Source organism: Narcine bancroftii, chromosome 6, assembly GCF_036971445.1.
Source record: "Narcine bancroftii isolate sNarBan1 chromosome 6, sNarBan1.hap1, whole genome shotgun sequence".
Taxonomy (NCBI): Eukaryota; Metazoa; Chordata; class Chondrichthyes; order Torpediniformes; family Narcinidae; genus Narcine; species Narcine bancroftii.
In genome coordinates, this window is record NC_091474.1 from 163439779 (window position 1) to 163460453 (window position 20675).

General features: G+C 34.7%; 1 protein-coding gene across 2 annotated transcripts in view; it reads left to right on the forward strand.

Moving 5' to 3' along the window:
* Nucleotides 1-14160, forward strand: part of rab10 (RAB10, member RAS oncogene family) — a 92843-nt gene extending 78683 nt beyond the window's left edge. For both annotated transcript variants that reach the window (XM_069886569.1, XM_069886567.1), the window contains exons 5-7: nt 2864-2953; nt 11426-11527; nt 12540-14160. In XM_069886569.1, coding sequence (XP_069742670.1) covers nt 2864-2953; nt 11426-11527; nt 12540-12623 — 276 coding nt within the window. In that variant the 3' untranslated portion in view covers nt 12624-14160. The remainder of the gene's footprint in view (nt 1-2863; nt 2954-11425; nt 11528-12539) is intronic.
* The last annotated feature ends 6515 nt before the right edge of the window (nt 14161-20675 follow it).

A 20675-nucleotide genomic window follows, 5' to 3' on the forward strand; every position in this document is an offset into this window, starting at 1 on the left:
GACTTGGATTAGTTTAGGGGGATTTTTTTTTGTAGTACCTTTAGTTAGTTTTCTTTTAGTTTTTAAATTTTAGAATTTTAGTTTTCATACATAGAGTTTCAGCATATATTTGTTCACATTTTATTATGTTCCTATGGAATAATATTAATTCTTGATGTATGTATGTGTGTGTATGTATGTATGTTGAATGAATAAAATTTTTTAAAAATTTGTTCTTTAATTGTTCAACAAATTAGGGGTAATCACATTGAAGTTGTTGTGATTTTTCAGTTAATGTGTGAGAAATATCGCAATTAAGCATAAAATTTAGAAAATGCAATGGCTCCTTCAAATGCATATTATTTTAAAGGTCTTTTTAAGAAATGGAAGGTTTTGTTGCGATGTAAGAGTTGTTTAAAATCATTAATGGTTTGACTAGGTTGAAGTGATTTTCGTTCCTTGTAGATCCAGTTTTGGACTTGTCTATCTTAATTACAAATGGGAGGAAACAAAACTAACAAAGCCAGACATCAGAACCACCAATGTAATTGGCAGGCATATTGACTTGAGAGGATGGAGACACTGGTATCCTTGGCTTTTCCACAAATGTATCAGAAGGATATTTATGCTTTGCAGGTGGTCTAGAGGGGTCAGAGGTCATTGTGCAGACCCTGAACTTGTGCTAGTTTTAAGTTGAATTTCAAATACTCATTGATAGTTTTATTTCTATTTTTTGTTGCATGGTTACTGAACTCGAAATCCATGTTCGAGAGTATCATGGGCCTGAATAGTGGTGGTGAAAGATTACTAGTCAGTGTGGTGTACCAGCAGGGAATCGTACATGACCTCTGTTTTTGATGCTCAAGTAAATTCAGTACACTAAGAAGATTCTACATGGTGAGCTAGTCCAGAGTTTAGATCAGCAATTCTTAGCAGTGGTCCTACTGCCATCCTGGAGGCCACAGCACCCCGAACTGGAAGTCATGTTTTCTTTTCACCTCGCTAAACATAAATATTTTAATGTTATCTTAATGTAGTCAGTTGGACCAAAACTTAACAACTTCATAGGGAAGAATGTTCATAAACTGAGCAGAGTCCGAGGGGGGGGGAGCCATAGCTGAAAAAAGTTTGAGAATGGCTGTACATTCAGAGTAAGTGACCATATTAGATATAAAACTGGCATGGTAATACAAGACAGCAGGCGACAAAATTTTTTTCCACGGGTTCTGATATTGGGATAGTTGTGTACATGTTGATCTGAGAGTCTTTGTGCAGTAAATAAAAGATGGATATTATTTTCTTACCAGACAGATTTGAAAATAAAATCCATAAAAGCTGAAGGAAGCTGGAAAACTGAGAATCAATTGTGGTGGAAAATCAGAGGACGTGCTAAATATGTTTGTACCTGTTGAGAATTAATCTGGAGATAGTACCTGTTGAAAGAAATGTTTTAATGATGACCTTGACATGAGTTTTGTTGAATCTATCCTTTGGAAAACTCTCTTATCCAGTCTTGATGCTGCCCAGATTGATAATTTGAAAAGTACATGACGTGTATGCACATGTAATAGTCAAACTTGTGGACTAATTTTTGGGGTAAAAATTTAGGGTCTCAACTATTACACCCATCCTACTTTTGACCACAGTAAGTACCTGCATCGGGAGGTCTGGCAGGTGAGAGTCTGTTGTTGTGGCATCAGGAGGCCGGGGCAAAAAATATAGGGGGTTGACCTACACGTGAAATATGGAAAATACTCTATTTTAAGGAGGGGTTGACCTTTTGCGTGGTATCTGCTATTACACAAGTACATACAGGATATTGAATCAACTGAACACATTATTTTTGAAGCAAATTTCTACTTGTTGAAATTGAGGAACATCAATCAGGTGCCTCTTGATCTGGGCAGTGGCCTCCAAATTGAACTGTGAACATTAAGTATCCTTGTATTTAGCTTCACATAATTTCTTATCCAGTTCTTAAATTTGGTTGCCTCTTTAATACAGCTATGAAGTACATCTCAAAATTTGGTGATTGTCTTGGACACCTTTAAGCAACAGCTTCTCTTTCTCTTATTGTAAAGCATGCCAGGCAATCCTCATGGCAACTCTTTGTTTGTCTCGTAGCAGACAAAAGTTGAAGTATATCATGCATATTCCATTTTTTAATGTATTATTGCATTTATTATAAAAAGAACCTTTTGAAATAGCATAAGGTCTGATCACTTGCACATTTCTGCTTTGGTCAACTCTTATTTCCGATGCATGAAGTTGTAAGATGTACAAGTTATGAAATGACAATTTTGGGATGGCACAGTTAACCTAGTGGTCAGTGCAACACAGTAACAGAACCAGCAACTGGGACGGGGGTTCTGATCCCATGTTGTCTGTAAGGAGTTTGCACGTTCTCCCCATGTCTACATGGGTTTCCTCCTGGTGCTTCCTCCTTTTAAAAACATACTGGGTGTGTCAGTCAATTGGGTGCATTTGAGCAGCATGGGCTTGTGGGCCAAAGGGCCTGTTACAGTGTTGCATGTGTAAATGTAACTTTAAAAAAAAATTTACTCATTTGTTTTTAATTTCCCCCTCAAGATTCTGTGACCGCACTAAAATTCTGAAGCACAAATAACTGCTTGATTTGTTCCTAGCTTCCTACAGAAAACAGAGTTGCTTTTTGGAGGGTTAATCTTCAGAGATGTGAAAATATTGATGTTAATGTTGTTTGCTCATTGCCATATGGCAAATCTACCAGCATTTCGAATGACTGTGCCTTTTTAAAATGACTTCAGTATTTGAGTTACACAGTTCATGTTCATTAGATGAAGATTTAAATCAGAAGGGGTTACATTTAAAGAGCACTTAATAACACAAATCAAATCTTTTTAAGCATGCAAATGAAGATGTAGAGAGGATGTTACTAGGCAACAAATGTGACATGGAAGACAAACGAGTGGTGCTGAAATCTAAAGGAGAACAGGTAATTTAATTTTTTGTCATTTTCCTTTGCACCTTTATGTTCATTCTGTACACTTCTACACAATAAGAAAGGGGACTGAGGAGGATTCGCACTGGGCATTAGCATGATCTGCATAAATATACCCAATGTGATAATGATCATCTTGTTTCAATTAGTCTGCTTCACCTTTTGGTCAAATTTGTTTATTTGGAAGATTTTTATACAAGATTAATGAGACACTGCTTTCCCCAATACTAGCGGGCGTTTTTTAAAAGATAGGTCAGAGGTGGGTTTTTAGTGTGGAGGGCTGAAATGCACTGCCAGAGAAGGTGGTGGATGGATGGTGATGCAATAGGGAGATTATAAAAACAATTAGGCACAGTGATGGAAGAAAAATGTGGCGTTGTGAGCTGTGGGAAAGAAGGGTTAGAGTGATCGTGAAGTTGGTTTATAAGGAGGAAGCAGCTTTGAATATGTGATTACAGAAACAACGATAATAAAAAGATTTATAACAAACGTGTACATCAAACTGCGAGAAAGAAAATGATGAAATCAGCTACAAACCCAAACAAAAGTGGGAAAAAGATCTAAACATAAAGATAAAAAATGAAATATGGGAAAAGTTATGCTCTGGAACGATGAGAAATATAATAAATACGAGGGTACGCATGATACAATATAATTGGTTACACAGGCTATATATCACACCCCAAAAGTTAAATAAATGGAATCCAACATTATCAGACAGTTGTTTTCGCTGTAAGAAGGAATCGGGAACCACAGTACATGCAATTTGGACATGTGAGAAAGTGGAAAAAGTTTTGGGAAGATCTAAATCGGGTATTAAATAAAATCACAAAAAGCCACATACCAAAAAATCCAGAGACCGATCTTCTAAGTAATATAAGAAGTAAAGAATTAGACTTCAAACTGGATGAAGCACAAAAAAGATTTATTATGATAGCCTTAGCTGTAGCAAAAAAATGTATAATGTCAATTTGGAAATCAGAAGAGAGCCTGAGAGTACAGAAATGATACATGGAAATGAATAAATGTATTCCATTGGAAAAAATAACATATAATTTAAAAAATAAAGTCACATTATTTGAAAAAATTTGGGAACCATACATGGAACACAACAGAGAGGGCCTACCATGGACTTCTACCCCCTAAAATGATAGAATGAGAAGAAGACGAAATGAACTGACCCAGTGTGTAAAAGTAGATGACACAATTTTCTTGTTTATTTTAATTGTGTGATGACATTGTTTAATGGGTTTAATGTATTGTATATGTTGAATGTTTAGTGGGTAGGGAGGGGGTGGGAAGGAGGGAGGGAAAGAAGGGGAAAAATGGGGAGAAAATGCCACTGTTTATTCAAGAGGGAAATGTTTGTGTGTATTTTGATTAATATGGTTCATAGTGTGAAAAATTTTTTTAAAAATTTTAAAAGTTGGTTTATAAGGGTTGGCACAACATTATTTTAATTCAAAGCCATTATTTTGAAGCTTTGCAAATTATAACTTTACATTCTCTTTGACCTTGTCCATAAATTATTGTGCACAGTAAGTAGTATTTGACTGGTGCCTTGGATCTATTCCACAGAATGCTCATGCATTATAATGAACCTGATTATGGTTTGAACACTGGTAGGTATGTGTAGCATTTCCTTTAAAACATCTTTTCTGAATTTATGCTACTGTGCTGGGAACAGGCATTCTTGAGTGTCATTGCTGTCTCAAGTGATGGACTCAGGCTGTCTGCAGAGGCAGCTTTTGAGGCCTGACATTCAGTTGTGTTATTGGTGCAGTCACTGTCAGATGCAAGGCTCAGATAAACTTCGGCCAGCACAGTGTCTGGGCCTTTGGAAATTGGTAGAGGCGGCCACTAATTCTGTGTTCTGTTTTATCCTTTTTGGATGTCTTCCCCCTTGGTTTGGCAGGTCTTTTTTTTTTCACAGCTCTGATTTCTCAGTGGATCAAGCTATGGAATAGTTTGCTTAAAACATTTTGACAGAGAAGCAGAGAATGGGAGTTTGTGCCAGATCCTGGGAGTGTTGTAACATTATGATGCATGTCACTTCTTGGGGCCTCATGTTAAATGAGTCATCTGTGAATAAGTAATTAGTTTTTCTTTGGCATTGAAATTGGAGAGGAATTGAGTTGTGTTTTTAATGTGAGTGTCAGCTGTTTCCCCTTTGCGGGCAAAATGAGCAAAACTCTTGTCTGTTGCGGTCAAAAGCTATTCTCTAGTGCAGGGAGCTTCATTCCTGTCGTGCTGCTCCAATGCAAAGAGCTTTTGAGATTTTCCTAACTTTGAACATGCTGCTGTTTTTTATGCAGCTGAAAGTTTTACATATCAGGACACAACCAGGATTTAAGATCGAAGAAGCAAGAGCTCTCCTACAACAAATGTACACTTTCATATTTCTCCCCTTTTGCCACATGGTTATCTGAAGATTATTTCTTGTCCTGATTTCTTGACCATGTTTCCCACAGCAGTAAAACAAAATTTGGCGAGTACTGTATCCAAGCTGGTGTCTCAAGCCTTGATTACCTTTTTCTTCTACTCTCTGTTAAAGTTCGATCTTGATCCCTGATCAAATTTCTTTCTGCTCAGGACTAAAAGATGAAACACATGGTGCAGTCCCTTCTTCTAATTTGTATCTTGGTAACTGTCATCCTTTTCCTTAGCTGTCAAATAAAACTTGGTGAACTTGTCCCTAAAATGTACTGTAAGTCATTTATTCTTCTGAAAAGAATGCTGCACTATTGTAAATATTCTTTTGGGTAGCATTTCCACTTCCATTTCATGGTTCAATACTGAAGCTCCTACTGCATTCTTCGGAAAACCCTGCCAGTTTATTTGCAGAAAACTAAGATACTTTTGCTTGACCTTAATTCTTCCCTCAACTTGATTGTGTAAAATTCTCCTAGATGTGTCCAATTAGTCACGATTGAAGTTTTTTGAACTTGAAATTAATCTTTTATAAAAGTGTGGTTTCACCTTTCTCTCTACAGTTCACTCTAATTTTGGCCTCCTGATCAGCCTAAATTTAACTTTTTTATATAATATTTTTCATTTGCATCAATACAAGTAATAAAATACAACGATGCAAAAAGAATTCATATTTTCTCCCCCTCCCTTCCCAAAAAAGTAAGATGAAAGAAAGCCTGCCTGACAATCATATATCCTTCATTGATTAGTTAAATTTCAAATTTACATAATAATCTTGAACCTTAAATTAACTAAGGTGAGTTAGAGCGGGAGTGGTGGACGCTGTGAATGAAGTCGTAGCAATAAAATCCCTACAAGGTTTCCAAATCTTATCAAATTTTTGATAGGTGACTTTGTAGAGGTCCACAAGATTATGAGAGGTATGGAAAAGGTAGACAGTCAGTACCTTTTCCCCAGGGTGGGAGTAGGGTGGCCTTTTCCAAATTTCCAAAAAGGTGGACATGGTCATTTGTTACTATATATATATATTATGTATAGTGTGTTTTTATATTAAAAAAAATTAATACATGCATACACATATAGATCGATTGACAGGTGGGAGTAGCAAACACCATATTATGGTGAAGGGAGGAAGGTTTAAGAGAGATATCAAGGATAATTTTTTTTACACAAGGAGTTGTGGGCACCTGGAATGCATTACCAGGGATGGTGGTGGAAGCTGGAACAATAGGGGCATTTCAGTATGGAGGATTATGAGGTAGGGAAGGTTTAGTTTTCTTTATGGTTGTTTCCATAAATTATACATTATTTTCTCTAATGGTATACAATTTGGTAATTCATTTGCCATTTATTCAACCCCATATTATTGTCTAATTTCCATGTTACACTTAAAAACATCTTCTGATAAATATCTAACTTCAAATCAAAAATATTTCCTAATAAAAATATTTTGGGATCTTTCAAAACTTTCAGCTTCATAACTCATCCCAATAAAATACTTACATCTTCCCAAAATTTTTCTACTTCTTCACACTGCCAAGCTGCATGCTTTTAAAAAAAAAGTTCCTTCTTTATTAGATCTAAAATATTGATCAGAACTATTTGAATTAATTGCATGTAATTTATATGGAATATAAATTGATGTAAAAAAAAATAAAATTGTAACGTTTGGTTCCTGAGATTAATTGTATTAGTTGGACTTTCATAATATAATTTTGACCATACTACTTCTTGATTTTGTATATTTAAATCTTTCTGAACTCAATTTAGATTTAATTAGATCCTTTTGCTGCATAGTCTCTTGCAATTTTATACATATATTAGTAGTAAATCTTTTGATAAAATTGACTTTGTTCAGGTAGGCTAAAATTCATCCCTAACTATTTTTAAATATGATTTAAGCTGATAATAAGAAAAAATGGTATTATGTGGTATATTATATTTTCAATTGGTCAAAAGTAAAAAAAACTTTAAAAACAATCCATTATCCTTTTTATTTCACAATTGAACCAAATGTTGAAATAAACATTATTAACCTTAAAAGGAATCAAAGGATTTTGCTTCAATAACATTCTAGCCAATTGTTAATTCTTCATTCCTCTTTCTACATATATTCCATTCCATACTTTAAGTATGTTTCAAAATTGGTGTTACTATTTGGTCTCACAACAATCCTTCTTGCCATTTATACAAAATATGCTCAGAATTATTTTCTCCTATTTTACTCATTTCAATTTCTGCTGATCCTGTCTTTTCATCACTCTTTTAACAAGAGGACAGACATCTAAGTTGATCTGCATTATAGTAATTTTTAAAAACTAGGCATTCGTAATCCACCTCCCCCCTCCCCCCCCCCCCCCCCGGTTCATATTTCCACGTTAACTTTTCCAATGCTATCCTAGGCATTTTGTCTTGCCAAATACATTTTCTAACACTTTTATTTAAATTTTGAATAAAACATTATTGCTACAAAAATTGGTAAAGATTGAAATAGGTATTCTAGGAAAAATATTAATTTTCACACAATTTATCCTTGCTATTAAAGAAATTTGCAAAACCTGCCATCTTATTAAATCTTCTTTAATTTTCTTCAATAGAAGTATATAATTTCATTTCAATTATTTAAATTCTTATCAATATTAATTCCTAGATATTTAACTGCCTCCTTCTGCCATTTAAATTTGGTCATTTTCTTAACTTGAGTGTAATATGTCTCACTCATTGGCATCACTTCACTTTTATCAATGTTAACTTCATAACCCATACTCCGCCAATCAGACATTTAGTTTTTTTAATGAACTTTCAGGATTTGTAAGATCCCTTATTACATCATCTTCAAAAAGGCTAATTTCATGTTCTTTATCATTTATCTTAAACCTTCAATCACATTATCTCTTCTAATCACCTCTGCAAAAAGTTCAATTGCTAGCGCAAATGAAAAAGGAGATAATGAACGATCTTTTCTCGATGATCTTTCCAAAAAAAGATTTCGATATTTGTCTATTTGTAATTACTCTTGCCTTTGGGCAATTATATAATGCTCTTATCCAGTTTATAAAATTTTTTGGAATTCCAAAAACATTTCATACTTTAAATAATTAGTCCCATTCTAATCTGTCAAATTCTTTTTCTAAAGCCAAAGCTACTGGTGGTATTTTTCTTTCTGTGCCACATTTAACAAACTTAAAAATCTGGCAATATTGTCAGCTGATCTTCTGTTCTTGATAAAACATGTTTGGTCAATATTAATCACTTTAGATAAACATTTAGCTAATCTATTACCTATTAATTTAGACAAAATTTTATAATCTGTATTCAATAATGAAATTGGCCTTCATAGAGTCCCAAACCACAAACTTAATGGTTACAGAATGTTCATTAATATCTTTAAAAAAATTTCTGCTGTCTTATAAATTCACAAAAATCTTGCCTTTTTAACAATGCAGTATTAAACCTCCATCTATAACTTGTATTTTGCTCTTCATCCAATAAAATTGACATAACCAAAGGTGAATGATCAGACACTATTCTTGCTTGATATTCAATATTTTGAACTCTTGCTTGCATTTGAGAGGAGATTAAAAACATATCTATATGTGAATGTCTTGTCTCTAAAAGAATAAAATGAATAATCTCTAATATCAGTGTGCTTTTTCCTCCAACTGTCAAGTTTCATTTCATTCATAAAATCCTTCAAGGTTTTAACTACCTTGCTTTTAACTATAATTCCACCTGATCTATCCAACTTAAAATCAAAAGTAAAATTAAAATTTCCACCCATAATTATTTTCCCTTTGCATTAGCTAATTGCATAAAAACATCTCGTATAAATTTTCCATCATCCATATTCAGTGCATATATATTCATCAAAGTCCAATATTCAGAATAAATTTTACAATTTACCATCACATATCTCCCCACTTTATCAGTAATTACATCCAATATTTTAATTGGTAAAATTTATTTATTAATGACACAACCTCTCTAGCTTTAGAATGAAATGATTAATACTAATAAAAGACAATTTCCCTGCCCTTAGCAAAATTAAAGCAGTGTCTCCCTCCCTCCTCCCCACACCCCACTCACCCCATCTCTCCTTATATAACATACTACATAAATAAACAGTCCAGGCTGAAAACAAAACAAAAGATGGGGAAAAGAAAATAGAAGAAAAAAGTAAAGAAAAAGCCCCCAGAGGTGTGATGTTAAAGTGTCTCTACTCCCTGATCTATGCGGGATGCAAAAGATATCACATTAGTGCCCATGACTCCGCAGTGGTCAGCATCATATTCCCCATTAACTCACTCGAAGTACCATACCATCCCCTACTATAATCTTTCCAATAAATTTAATAATCCATTAATTTTATCAACTATAATAGATCTCGCACATTATAGGTTAAACCTTGCTCTCACAAAACACAATGTACTCTCAGTTACAGCAAAATTCTTTCTGTTGTGTAATTAATTCAAGTATCAACAACCACCTGTTATTCTTTAGCAGGCAAAGAATCAGCATTCATGTTTGCTTCATTAGGCTCAGTAAAGAAATTACTGCTCCTTCCTGGGACGAATACTTTCAAAACAGCTGGATATCTCAAAACAATGTCATAGCCTTTTTTCCAAATCACATCTTTAATCGGATTAAACTCTTTTCTTTCTTCGGAATTTAAAACATGTCTGGATAAAAGAAAATCTTATTTCCATTATAAATCAAAGGTGATCTTCTTTCTTTAGTTTGCTTTGCTGCCAACTCTAGTATCTTCTCTCTTACTTCATATTGAAGGAATCTGACAAGTATTGGACGGGATCTTTGGTCAGGCTGAGGTTTAGGTCTCCGTGTCCTATGGGCTCGCTGTATCTCCAAATCGCATTGAAATTCATCCTGACCCAAAGATTCTGGTGTCCACTGTTGCAAAAATATTTTCACATCTTGACCTTCATCACCTTCAAGTCCAACAATCGGTCTCCTAAAGTTTTCCAAAATGTCTATTTTTTGCATTAACTGGTCGTTTATTGCAGCAGCCTCTGTTTATACTTTCTTCATTTGATCTTTGATATTTTGAATCTCAAATTCATTCCCTTTAATTTTACCATCCACTAGTGTCAACGATTCTTCCTTTCTTCATTAGTTAATACTTCCATAGATTGTCAAACAAAAGCTGAAAATTGCTTCATTTCTCCAGAAGATATTTTTTCTGCTTTTTTCTCAATTGTAGGTTGTTCTTGATCTTTCCTTTGTTTTTCCAGGTCCTCCTCTTGATCACTGGAGCTCAGGGTCCTTGTATCTTCTTTTTAAATTTCCCTCGTTTTTTTGGGTGCAGTAATTTCTTCAGTCGTTGTTGGAGGAAACCCTGCCTTCTGGCCTCTCTCCTCTGGATGTTACCTTTCAAACAGAAGATCCTTTCTCTTCTTTGTTCCTTTTCTTGCTCAGTTTTTTGTAGAGCATTGCTAGTGTCTTCTGTATGTCTTCCTTTTAATTTGTGTAACCTTTAGAGTAATTTTTTATCACTTCTGTTCAACTTTTTTGAGGAAAGCAGGGATTCTCAGTCTAACCCCACATCATTAAGTGGCATGCCCCTAAATTTAATAACTTTTATTCACTTTGGAGAAATTTGAATGAAGGGAGATTTCTAAGTGAAGTATATGGAGAAACTGGAGAATGTGTACTTTCTTGATCAGGGTTAAACTGTTCACACTTCTGTGAAGCAGACTTCACTGCCCACTATAATTTTTACTGAGGTTCCAGGACTGATTCTTGTGGCAGGATTATGGTCCTTAACCGTGCTTGTGGAAGCAAAATTCAAATATTAAATGTGCTGTTTGTTATTAGTACTTTGTGTATTTTGGGTAAATTTTACTTTTTAAAAAAATAGTTCACTAAAAACTAATGAACCATTCTTTAGTTGTGATCATTTTTGTTTATAAAGTGTAAATACAGCAAGAAATGTAATTTATTAACAAAAGCAATACAGCCTTTTAATTTGTTGCATGTTTTCTGATGAACAGAGTAACTTGGATATGTGTTCCATTTTAGATTGCCAGAGAACATGCGATTAGGTTTTTTGAGACGAGTGCAAAAGCTAATATCAACATTGAGAAAGCATTCCTCACATTAGCAGAAGACATACTTCAAAAGGTAACGTTAAAAAATGCAATCCAAAACTAATTGGGGAGCCTGTCATTTTGAAAGATTGTTAAATTTAGTCAACTAAAAGTGGAAAGAACTAAACTGCCAAAGTTATCAAACTAGTAAGTGTGTGACCTGTGGCAAATTCAATAATTTCTCCATTTAGGTCTTTAAATTTGAAATTCAACTTTTTTTTAAGTATTTAACATATCACAATGCCCAGAATTTATACTAGCCTGGAATGAAATTGGCAAATTTGGAAAAGAATGTATTTTAATATCTGCTTTAAAATCTTGATTTGGAAGCCAGCCCTTCCCACAATATTGACTGTACTGGAACTTGCATCTTACTCAAACTCAAAGTAACCTTGTTGGGATTGCACATTTAAGTTTGTCATGAATGTAAAACTTGTCATGAATGCTATTGAACCAATGGTTCAATATGGCTGACGATCTTTTCAGTGAGGTAAAATGGTCTTTGCAATTTGCAGAATGGAGATGTTTGGCAAACTGATCTTTTATTCATTAAACCAGGTTCTTGCTCTCAAAGAAAATTTGAAATGTTAATTAAATGTTTTATGTTGCCTAATTCCACAAGATCAAAATTTATCTTTTTATACTGGTTACACTGAAGCAAGAAATTAGAGCCACTTGAGAGAAATTGAACAGGCTTTCCATCATTTCCAAATCTGTTCATTTTAATCAGATCAATTTTGATCAGCATAAGTTTGATAGTCATTTTGAGGGCTGTATTTGATTAAGTTTGACTATGGATTCCATGGAAGCAGTGTTCATTCATGAAGTGAGCTTAAAAGTTTGAACAGATTTCAGTTTTGGAAAGGAATTCCATAACCAAGGCATACATTTGGATAAATGATCAGTGAATTTTAACATGGCTATGAAATGCCAATTCATCAAAATGACATCCTTTACCAGTTTTGAGTGATGTGCAAAATTTGGATTCTAATGTTGCACGTTTTTTTTTAAACAAGTCTGCTTTAAATGTATGTTTTAACTTCCAGACTCCTGTAAAGGAACCTGACAGGGAAAATGTAGATATCAGCACTGCAGGTGGTGGAACAGGATTGAAGAAATGCTGCAGCTGAGCAATCCCTGAGGAAATGTACTTTCTGCATTCAATCTAAAATGTCCTTTCCCATTAAAACAAGATTCTCATTAACCTTAGTTCTTGCATCTTGCCTGCTTCACAAAAACAACTTTGAAAACCTGTATAGAATCATGTATGTGACTCGGTCTCATTTTAAATGTGTGCTCAACTCACTACATTTGGTTGTATTATATAGTTAAATTGATTATTGAAGTAACAATGGTTCCACCTCATCAAATTGTATAAGAATAAAAGTTAGAATTAACAAATTTTTGTACAACAGTGGGATTTTCTTATGTATAATGTACTTTTTAATTTGTACATTTGTACAAAGTGAAATTTGAGATGCTCATAGACTGCTTTTTTTTTTGGTGGGATTTAATTTTGTCTTGTGCCTTACTTGAAAATGGGCATTACAGAATGACTGCTGAGGCAGAAGACGAGTTCTCATGTGGCTGTTTTACTGTATCCTGAAATACAAACCCATTATCGCTGCCAATGTCAAGACACAATTTTTGCTGTTGACCTCCAGTATTGATCACTATTTCAAGTTATCTTGGTTTTATCCTACTCCCATCAGAATTATGCATGTTGTGCTGTTTTATTAGTGATGTTATTGTCCTTTAATTGTATAGTTTTTGTTGTTGGCCACTTTAAAAATATATATATAGATATTATATATCTATATATATATATATAGATATATATATTATATCTATATCTATATATTCAGTTATTCAGGACAATTAGTACCTCTATATCCAGAAACATTCTCTGCCAATATCAGGACATTACATTTACCCAGCAATATACATGCCTTGTGATTGGCCTTGTGGAATTGGTGTTTTCTCAGCCAATGAAGATTGTCTTCAATTAGACCTGCATCTTTCAAGTGGCCCAAAAAAGTGGTTTTAGGCACTTCACTTTTATTTCCTCTAGATGTCCCTTTCAATTTCTCATTGGGTGGTGGTTTCTGAAGAGACTTTTTTGACTTTATTGAAATTGGTGCAGTTTCATGATATTTTAAAAGGCTATTTCCCATTAATATGATCATTTGTCTTGATTACTGATTAAACAGTTGTGAAATATTTCAGCAGGTGCATCTGTTTTGCAGGATTGGCCAATGAATTTCGAAGTTTGCATTTGGGGGTTCTGCTGATATGATTATTTCTTCTATTTCACTTTTTTTTGTGCAGTGCTTTTGCCTTTTTTATCCAGCACTGAACATGGGGGAATATACAAAGTAACCAATGTAATCTGTTTTTTTGTTTACACTGACAGGCTTTTGCCTATTATAGTGATACCTGGCCTTTTTATGTACAGTTCTTTGGGATCATGTGTAAGCCTTGCAACAACCAACACAATAAATCTCATTTAGCAGTCCATTCCAACACTGGAAATTCAATCTAATATTACTAAAACTGTCAATTTCTGGATGTTTACTGTTACATTATTGAGTCTTGAGGTAGTATTGTGATCTTGCATATTTACCCATATTATGCTGGCAAGTCAAAAATTAAAGACTGAATTTCAAATCAAGTGAAAACGCAAGTGTATTCACCAGAACACAACATATTGTCAAACATCTACTTTTCCAGTTTTGCGTACAACTTGTATGAAATTTAATTCACAGGCTACTTGTGACAGGTGAAAGATTTCTGATGGTGAAATCGACTCAGTGGATTGACAGGAGGAAAAAGAATTGACCTCACAGGTTCCTCCTGCAGATAGTGTTTGCATGTGCACAGACAAGCTGCATATTTTTTTTAATGGAACTTAAATCATTTTCTCTGTCATCTGCCCAGTTGATTTGCTTCCTCGTGTTAGAAAATGAACAGTTATGAAAAATGTAATTGGGATTTTTAAAAATCATCACTGAAGTTGGCTGCAAGCGTACAAGATTTTCTGATTCAGTCTGCTAGTCATTTTGGTGGTGCGATGTACAGTATTGGGGAACTACCAGTTAAAATTTTTAAGTTTGTGAAATATATGGCATTGTTTCTGTGATATTAGAGCAATTACACTGGCATTTATGAATTCGTGAGACTGCAATTTGTGGATTTTCAGTGACTTAGAATTGGATTGTTGCCATGAATAAGGATAACATGGATCGGATTCCCTTGGTAATAAAGGAAATGGATCTTAAATTTTCAAGTTTGTGGGCAGGTAATTTCCTTTCCATTCTAAAAGATTGCTGGATTTCTCCATCTCCCCAGAACAAGTTGATCCCACATTGTGTTTCCAGCTACAAGCTAAAAAAATTTAAAAAAAATGCTCAATTCCATGAACCAATTAATTAATCTGTTTTTTGTCGTGATTTGTGAATTAAAATTGAACAAATTTATGTTACAAACTTGAGGGAATTCCAAGTTGCTTCAAGTGTTATTTGGATAAGAGCCTAGACATTGACTTTTCTGTGTTATTCATCAGCTTCTGATGTACTGAGTACAGTTGTTGGATTTTGGCCTCCCCTCTTTCCTTCAAGGAAAAAGCTAATTTATCAGCAGAATGACAATTCAGACCAAGGCCATGGAGATTTGTGTTGATCATCAAGAACTGAAATCTTTCTCTTGAGGGGCTGAGGATAGTTGAGTTCTTCAACCCTCTAACATGCAAGATTTAAAGATGTGTCAAGTCGTATGAATTTGAATTAAAGACCCAAATCTTAAAACATTTTTGCTCATGTTTGAATTGATGGCATTTGAGCTTAACTTCTGAACTTGATTGGGTTGTGTAAGAAACTTGGGTTGGTTGACAAATCATCTTAAAAATAAATAGTATCAAACGAGTGCTTCAAGAACGATGCAGAAATTTACTTAATTACATTGCATGGTCCCAACTCATCTGTCCAAGTACTTAAATTTGATTTGAATTACATTGTCATGTGGTTGCAGTTGTGAAAATATATTGTCAGTATTTGGATATTTCTGTACCTTTTAATTCTCTTCTGTGTCAAAGTCTTATCTGATCACTTTTTGCTCCATCTCCATCCTTTGACTCCATCTGAGTCAGTAGCCTCAAACATTTTTCATACATTTTAAATGTGGTACACTTTTTGCCTTTTCATCTACATAGCTAAATAGGTCAATGGTTTGCGTATTTTGGAACGAGTGTTCACTCTGATTGTGAATGTTTAATTAGCCTATAAATGGTCAATTAAAAAATGTTTTCTCCCTATCTCTAGATCTGAAACTTTGTTTCCCTACCATGATCCAAAAAGAAAGTCAACTTGTGAGCTAAATTTTTTTACTTCCCTTTGTCTCACCATGAGAATTTTTTTGTGTCCAATTAATTGATGTTGAGAATTCAGCAGGCTTTTTGTTGAAACCATTTTTGCTTGGTCTTTTTAATTCTGTAATGTAACACATCCATATTGCTCAGCATATTATCAATTTTGAAGAAATACAAATGCACCAAGGTATTGTATTTTTTCTTTCCATTTATTTTTGCCTACAAAATTAAAGTTGAAAACCAGATTTGACATCAAATATCTGAAAGGTGTTTGTGTACAGTAATTTGTTGTTAGAGATTTATTGCATTGTTTCCATGAGATTAAACACTGCTCTTGATGAATATTCAAAATCCTGTTCATATTTTAAGTGACAGGATATTGAGACGGCAAGTAGAAAAATTAACATTATTACACCATCTCAATGGATAATCATTGGACTTGTTTCCAAAACCTGCCAGTTCACACTGTCAAGCTCAGATTGCAAAAAAAAAGTACTGTATATAAAAATAAGTACTGTATATTTTGGTGTTTAAGCCAACCTTCAGATAAGTCAGGTCCCCATTTTCAGCTTCATTTTCATGGTTTTACCATATATCAGGCATACAAGTTGACCTCCCCGCCCCCCACCCCCCCCCCCCCCCCCAATAATTGACTGAGCTGTTGGGCATTGTCTCAGGATGTTTGTTATGGAGCCTCCAACAAAATGATGAAAGAAAGAAGTGAGTGATAGTAATAGAAATGGCCAAGAAATCCAGCAACTGTACTGCTGCAAGAAAATATGAAATGTGAGAAATTGGTAAGAGATTGGAGAAAAAAAAGATACTTTAAGAAAATAACTAAGGAAGAACTGCTGGATGAAAAGAGGACTCCTTTGTTGGCCAGAGTTGGGAAAATTGTGTCTCAGTATGGGTATGTGAACAGAAGCAAGACTGCTGCATAGTCGTGCAAAATAAAATAAGAGCATTTGCTCTGAAGTGGGCAAAGTCTCACAATTTGCAGCAACAGTAAGCTGGTGCAACAGTTTCAGGAAGAGGAAAAATCTGATAGGGAACAAAAACAAAGTTGCCAAAAGATCTTGATCATAAAGTTATGTTTACACCAGTTTATTATACATAACTGGCAGAAACACCAGTTTGCATTGGGAAATATTGGAAACATAGACAAAACCTCATGAATTTAGACATAATAGGCGATAAAACAATGGAATGTCAAGATGTGAAAACTCTAAACCAGAAGTACAGGCCATGAAAGGACCAGATTTACGGTGGTGATATTATGCATGGCTGATGGGACAAAGTTAAGACTCATGATAATCTTCAAGCACAAACTTAAACCTAAAATAAAATTCACAGCAGGTATTTTTGTACATTTTCATGAAAGTGGTGTAAAACTGCAAGAAATGGAGTTTGCTGGTCTGGGATGTTTCGTAGCCATTTTACTGAGAAGTAAATTAGCACGAAATAATTTTTGCATGGCAGTTATTTATCCCAGGTAGTTTGATGTCTATTGCAACCTCTAGATGTCTGCTTGGACAACCATGTGCATCAAGAATATAGTGCTTTTCACAAGTGAATGACGAGGGCAGAAAATCATTCACAAATGGCCGGGCTGTATGACTTTGTGATCAAAGCATGGGATAAAGTGAAAGTAGAGACTAATAAAATCATTTAAAAAGTGTGGTATCTAGTGCAATAGATTGTATGGAAGATTTATTGTAGGACACTGATGAAGCAGAAGCCACATAATCAGACAGAGACTGGGGCCCATATGATGAAAGTTTAAACTGAGACTCTAGATGTGCTTGTCGTGATCTTTGCCTCAGGTAATTATAGTGATGGTAATAGATTTTTTTTAAGGATTTGAAATGGGTTTTTTAAATAAAATTTTGGTTCTAAAACATGTAGCATGAAAATTTTTGTCGGGGGTTTTTTGATTTTTCAGGGGTCAACTTGAAAGCTCAAGCATCTTTTTTAAGTTTAATTTAAGGTCTAATTTTTATAACTGCTGTATAAGTTGACCCCCGCCCCTTTCAAATTTTAATGATTTTTATTTTTATGGATTCAAGACTCGTAAGCTTGTGAAGGGGAGTTGAAATGGCATACAATCAGAAGGTCAGATGGTCACCGCTGACTGACCAACTATATGCTGTCAGTCACCTGGTCTACTCTTGGACTTGCTGATGTGGTAGACACGAAAACCTCTTGATGCAATGCCATTTCAAGTTTCCATTCCATTAACAACTTGTCAGTCCTTTGCCTTTTCCATTGCCAGGGTAGGCTAAAACACTTGAAGAATAACACCTCCTATTCTGTCTGGACAGTTTGCAAACTCATGGCGTGGAAGTTGTTTCAGCTTCAGGTAATCCACATTCCTTGTTTTTTCTTTCTCTTCTGATTTTGACTCCCTGCAAAAAATTCTGATTCCATTTGCCCTTCAGCTGAATACTACTGTTGATTCACCTCATGGCTGGTATCCTACCCTTCTGTGCACATTTTGAAACAACTGATCCTCTACCATCAGTTGTGATGCAAGGTTTTGACCTGAAACATTAACTATCCTTTTGCCTCTGCAGATGCTACCTGGCCTGCTGAGTTCTTCCAGATATTTTGCTCTTAACATGTTATCTTCATATTTCAGTTCCACTTGATGATTCAGAATAGATTGTAAATAATCATGGTAAATAGCTTTATTGGCTGGTTAACAAGATGTCAAAATCCATTCAAGAAAAATGTTGCATCTTAAAAAAGAAAAAGTGAAAGGAAATTTAAATAGTTTTGATATCTACATGATATAGATGTCCAACTGATGTGAATCAAAATGGGTGATAATTGATTTAAAGTCCAGGATTCACTAAGTGTAACAGTTGTCATTGTATCTTGAACTTGTCAAAATAAATAAAAACCTTGTGTACCTTAGGCACATGAGATGGAAGGCACTTTTCAGAAGTGGGCAGCCTTGGTGATGACAAAAATAAAATCGTACAAGCTGAAGCACTTGTATATTTTTAAAACTGGATGCAGCTCAACTAATTGGAAGTAATTCAGTGCTGATGGCAAAATTGGAAAAATGGAAGAAAAATGTTTCTGGGCAAGTGTGAGTCTTGGATTACTTTGAAACTGATGGTTTGCATGCTAGGTTGTGTTCAGGTCATGCACTTGTGTGATGTAACCTCCAATCATCAAGCAGGGGCTTCATTCTCTTTCCTAATTTGTGTTTCTGGGAGAAACTACACAACCTTTGCATCTGCTGTCAATTGTGTCTGTTGTATCCTTGCAATCAACCATTAGACAGTGAATCATGTTACTGACATTGACTCAAAAATCTTTATCAGACATTAGTTCAGTATTTTTCTTTGTCATTTTTAAATCTTAGAACAAAGGTGTTGCAAAGTGGTGAAGGTTAACATAAGTGCATTGTCTGCATTATCATTGCTATAAAGCAGAGTTCTAGTGGTTATGTATAAAGACTACATGTGCCAGATTTGGCTCACCTTAACTCCCAAATATAATTTTTACACCAAAGTTGCAGACATGGCTTGCATTTGAAGTCGGTACTTCATAAGGCTACCCTCAAATATGGATGTGGGGATAATATTTTTGATGCTTTTGCTTCGTGTGTCATTTTGCTTATGATTTGTGTCGCTGTTGATCAATGTAAGATTAGAATGATCATGTCAGAGAAGGGTTTCACCAGAGCACTCCTTTCTTCCAAGTGTTGATGTAACTCTCATTTTGGAATTTAACCTCCAAGTTAATTCTTTCTCCACTGTGAGATGATGCGGCCACATCAACATATTTATTTACATGATAAACTTTAATATTGCTGGTCATTTTGTAACTCCCACACTATATTTGAACTCATTTTTGGTGGGGGGGGGGGGAAGGGTTTCCATTAAATGCTTTGGGATTGCAAACCTGTGGGCATACTGTACTCTTAGTATCTCCCATTTCTTATTAAAATTTTTTTGAGTTTAACGTACAAATCCTGCATACAAAATCTAATTAAACAAATAACAGGTCATATATACATAACACAAATTAATATAAATGTCAATTGAAAACTTATCCATATTTATTGAATAATATTTCTTTAAAATAATTTTGGATACAAAATAGGTAAAACTAGACAATCCAATTCATTAACTCGTGAATTTATTCTACATGCTTCCTAAAATCTTCAACTCATTCATGAATGTTGAGATGAAACTGAACCAAGATTATAGCAAGCATAATTTTCAATTTTAAAAAAAATTAAGAAATCTAGTTGAATTGTTCAGGATCTCTGTATGCAAATATGTGCACAAAAACATAAGATCCCTTTAAACAAAGGATCTTAAGTAAGTTGTAGCTCCAGGTTCATCTGTCATTTTGCAAGGTAATGTTTAAGATGCAAGGTTTTTGTTTTATCCTTCCCAATGTTTTAGTATGTTAACAAGCAAGATGGTTTTTTTAAAAACTGATCCAGCATTAGCTGAGGTAAAACTCAGGACTCTGTTGACACTGGTTAAGTGATAAAACACAAATGCTGGAGAAACTTAGCAGGTCAAACAGTCCCTTTATGTAGCAACGGTAAAGATACATCACCAACGTTTGGGGCTTGAGCCCTTCATCAGGGTGTGGGGGAACATGAGAGCTGTCTGAACAGAAGGGGAGGTGGTGAGGGTGGGAGATGATAGGTGAAGAAGGGGGTGGGAGAAACACTGGGGGAGGAGTCTAGACTCGGTGGAGAGAGAAAGGAAGTTGGAACTGGAATGTCTAGTTAAAGAGGGAGGGGGAAGGACATGCTGATTAGTTGAATGCAGTGAACTTAATGTTCATG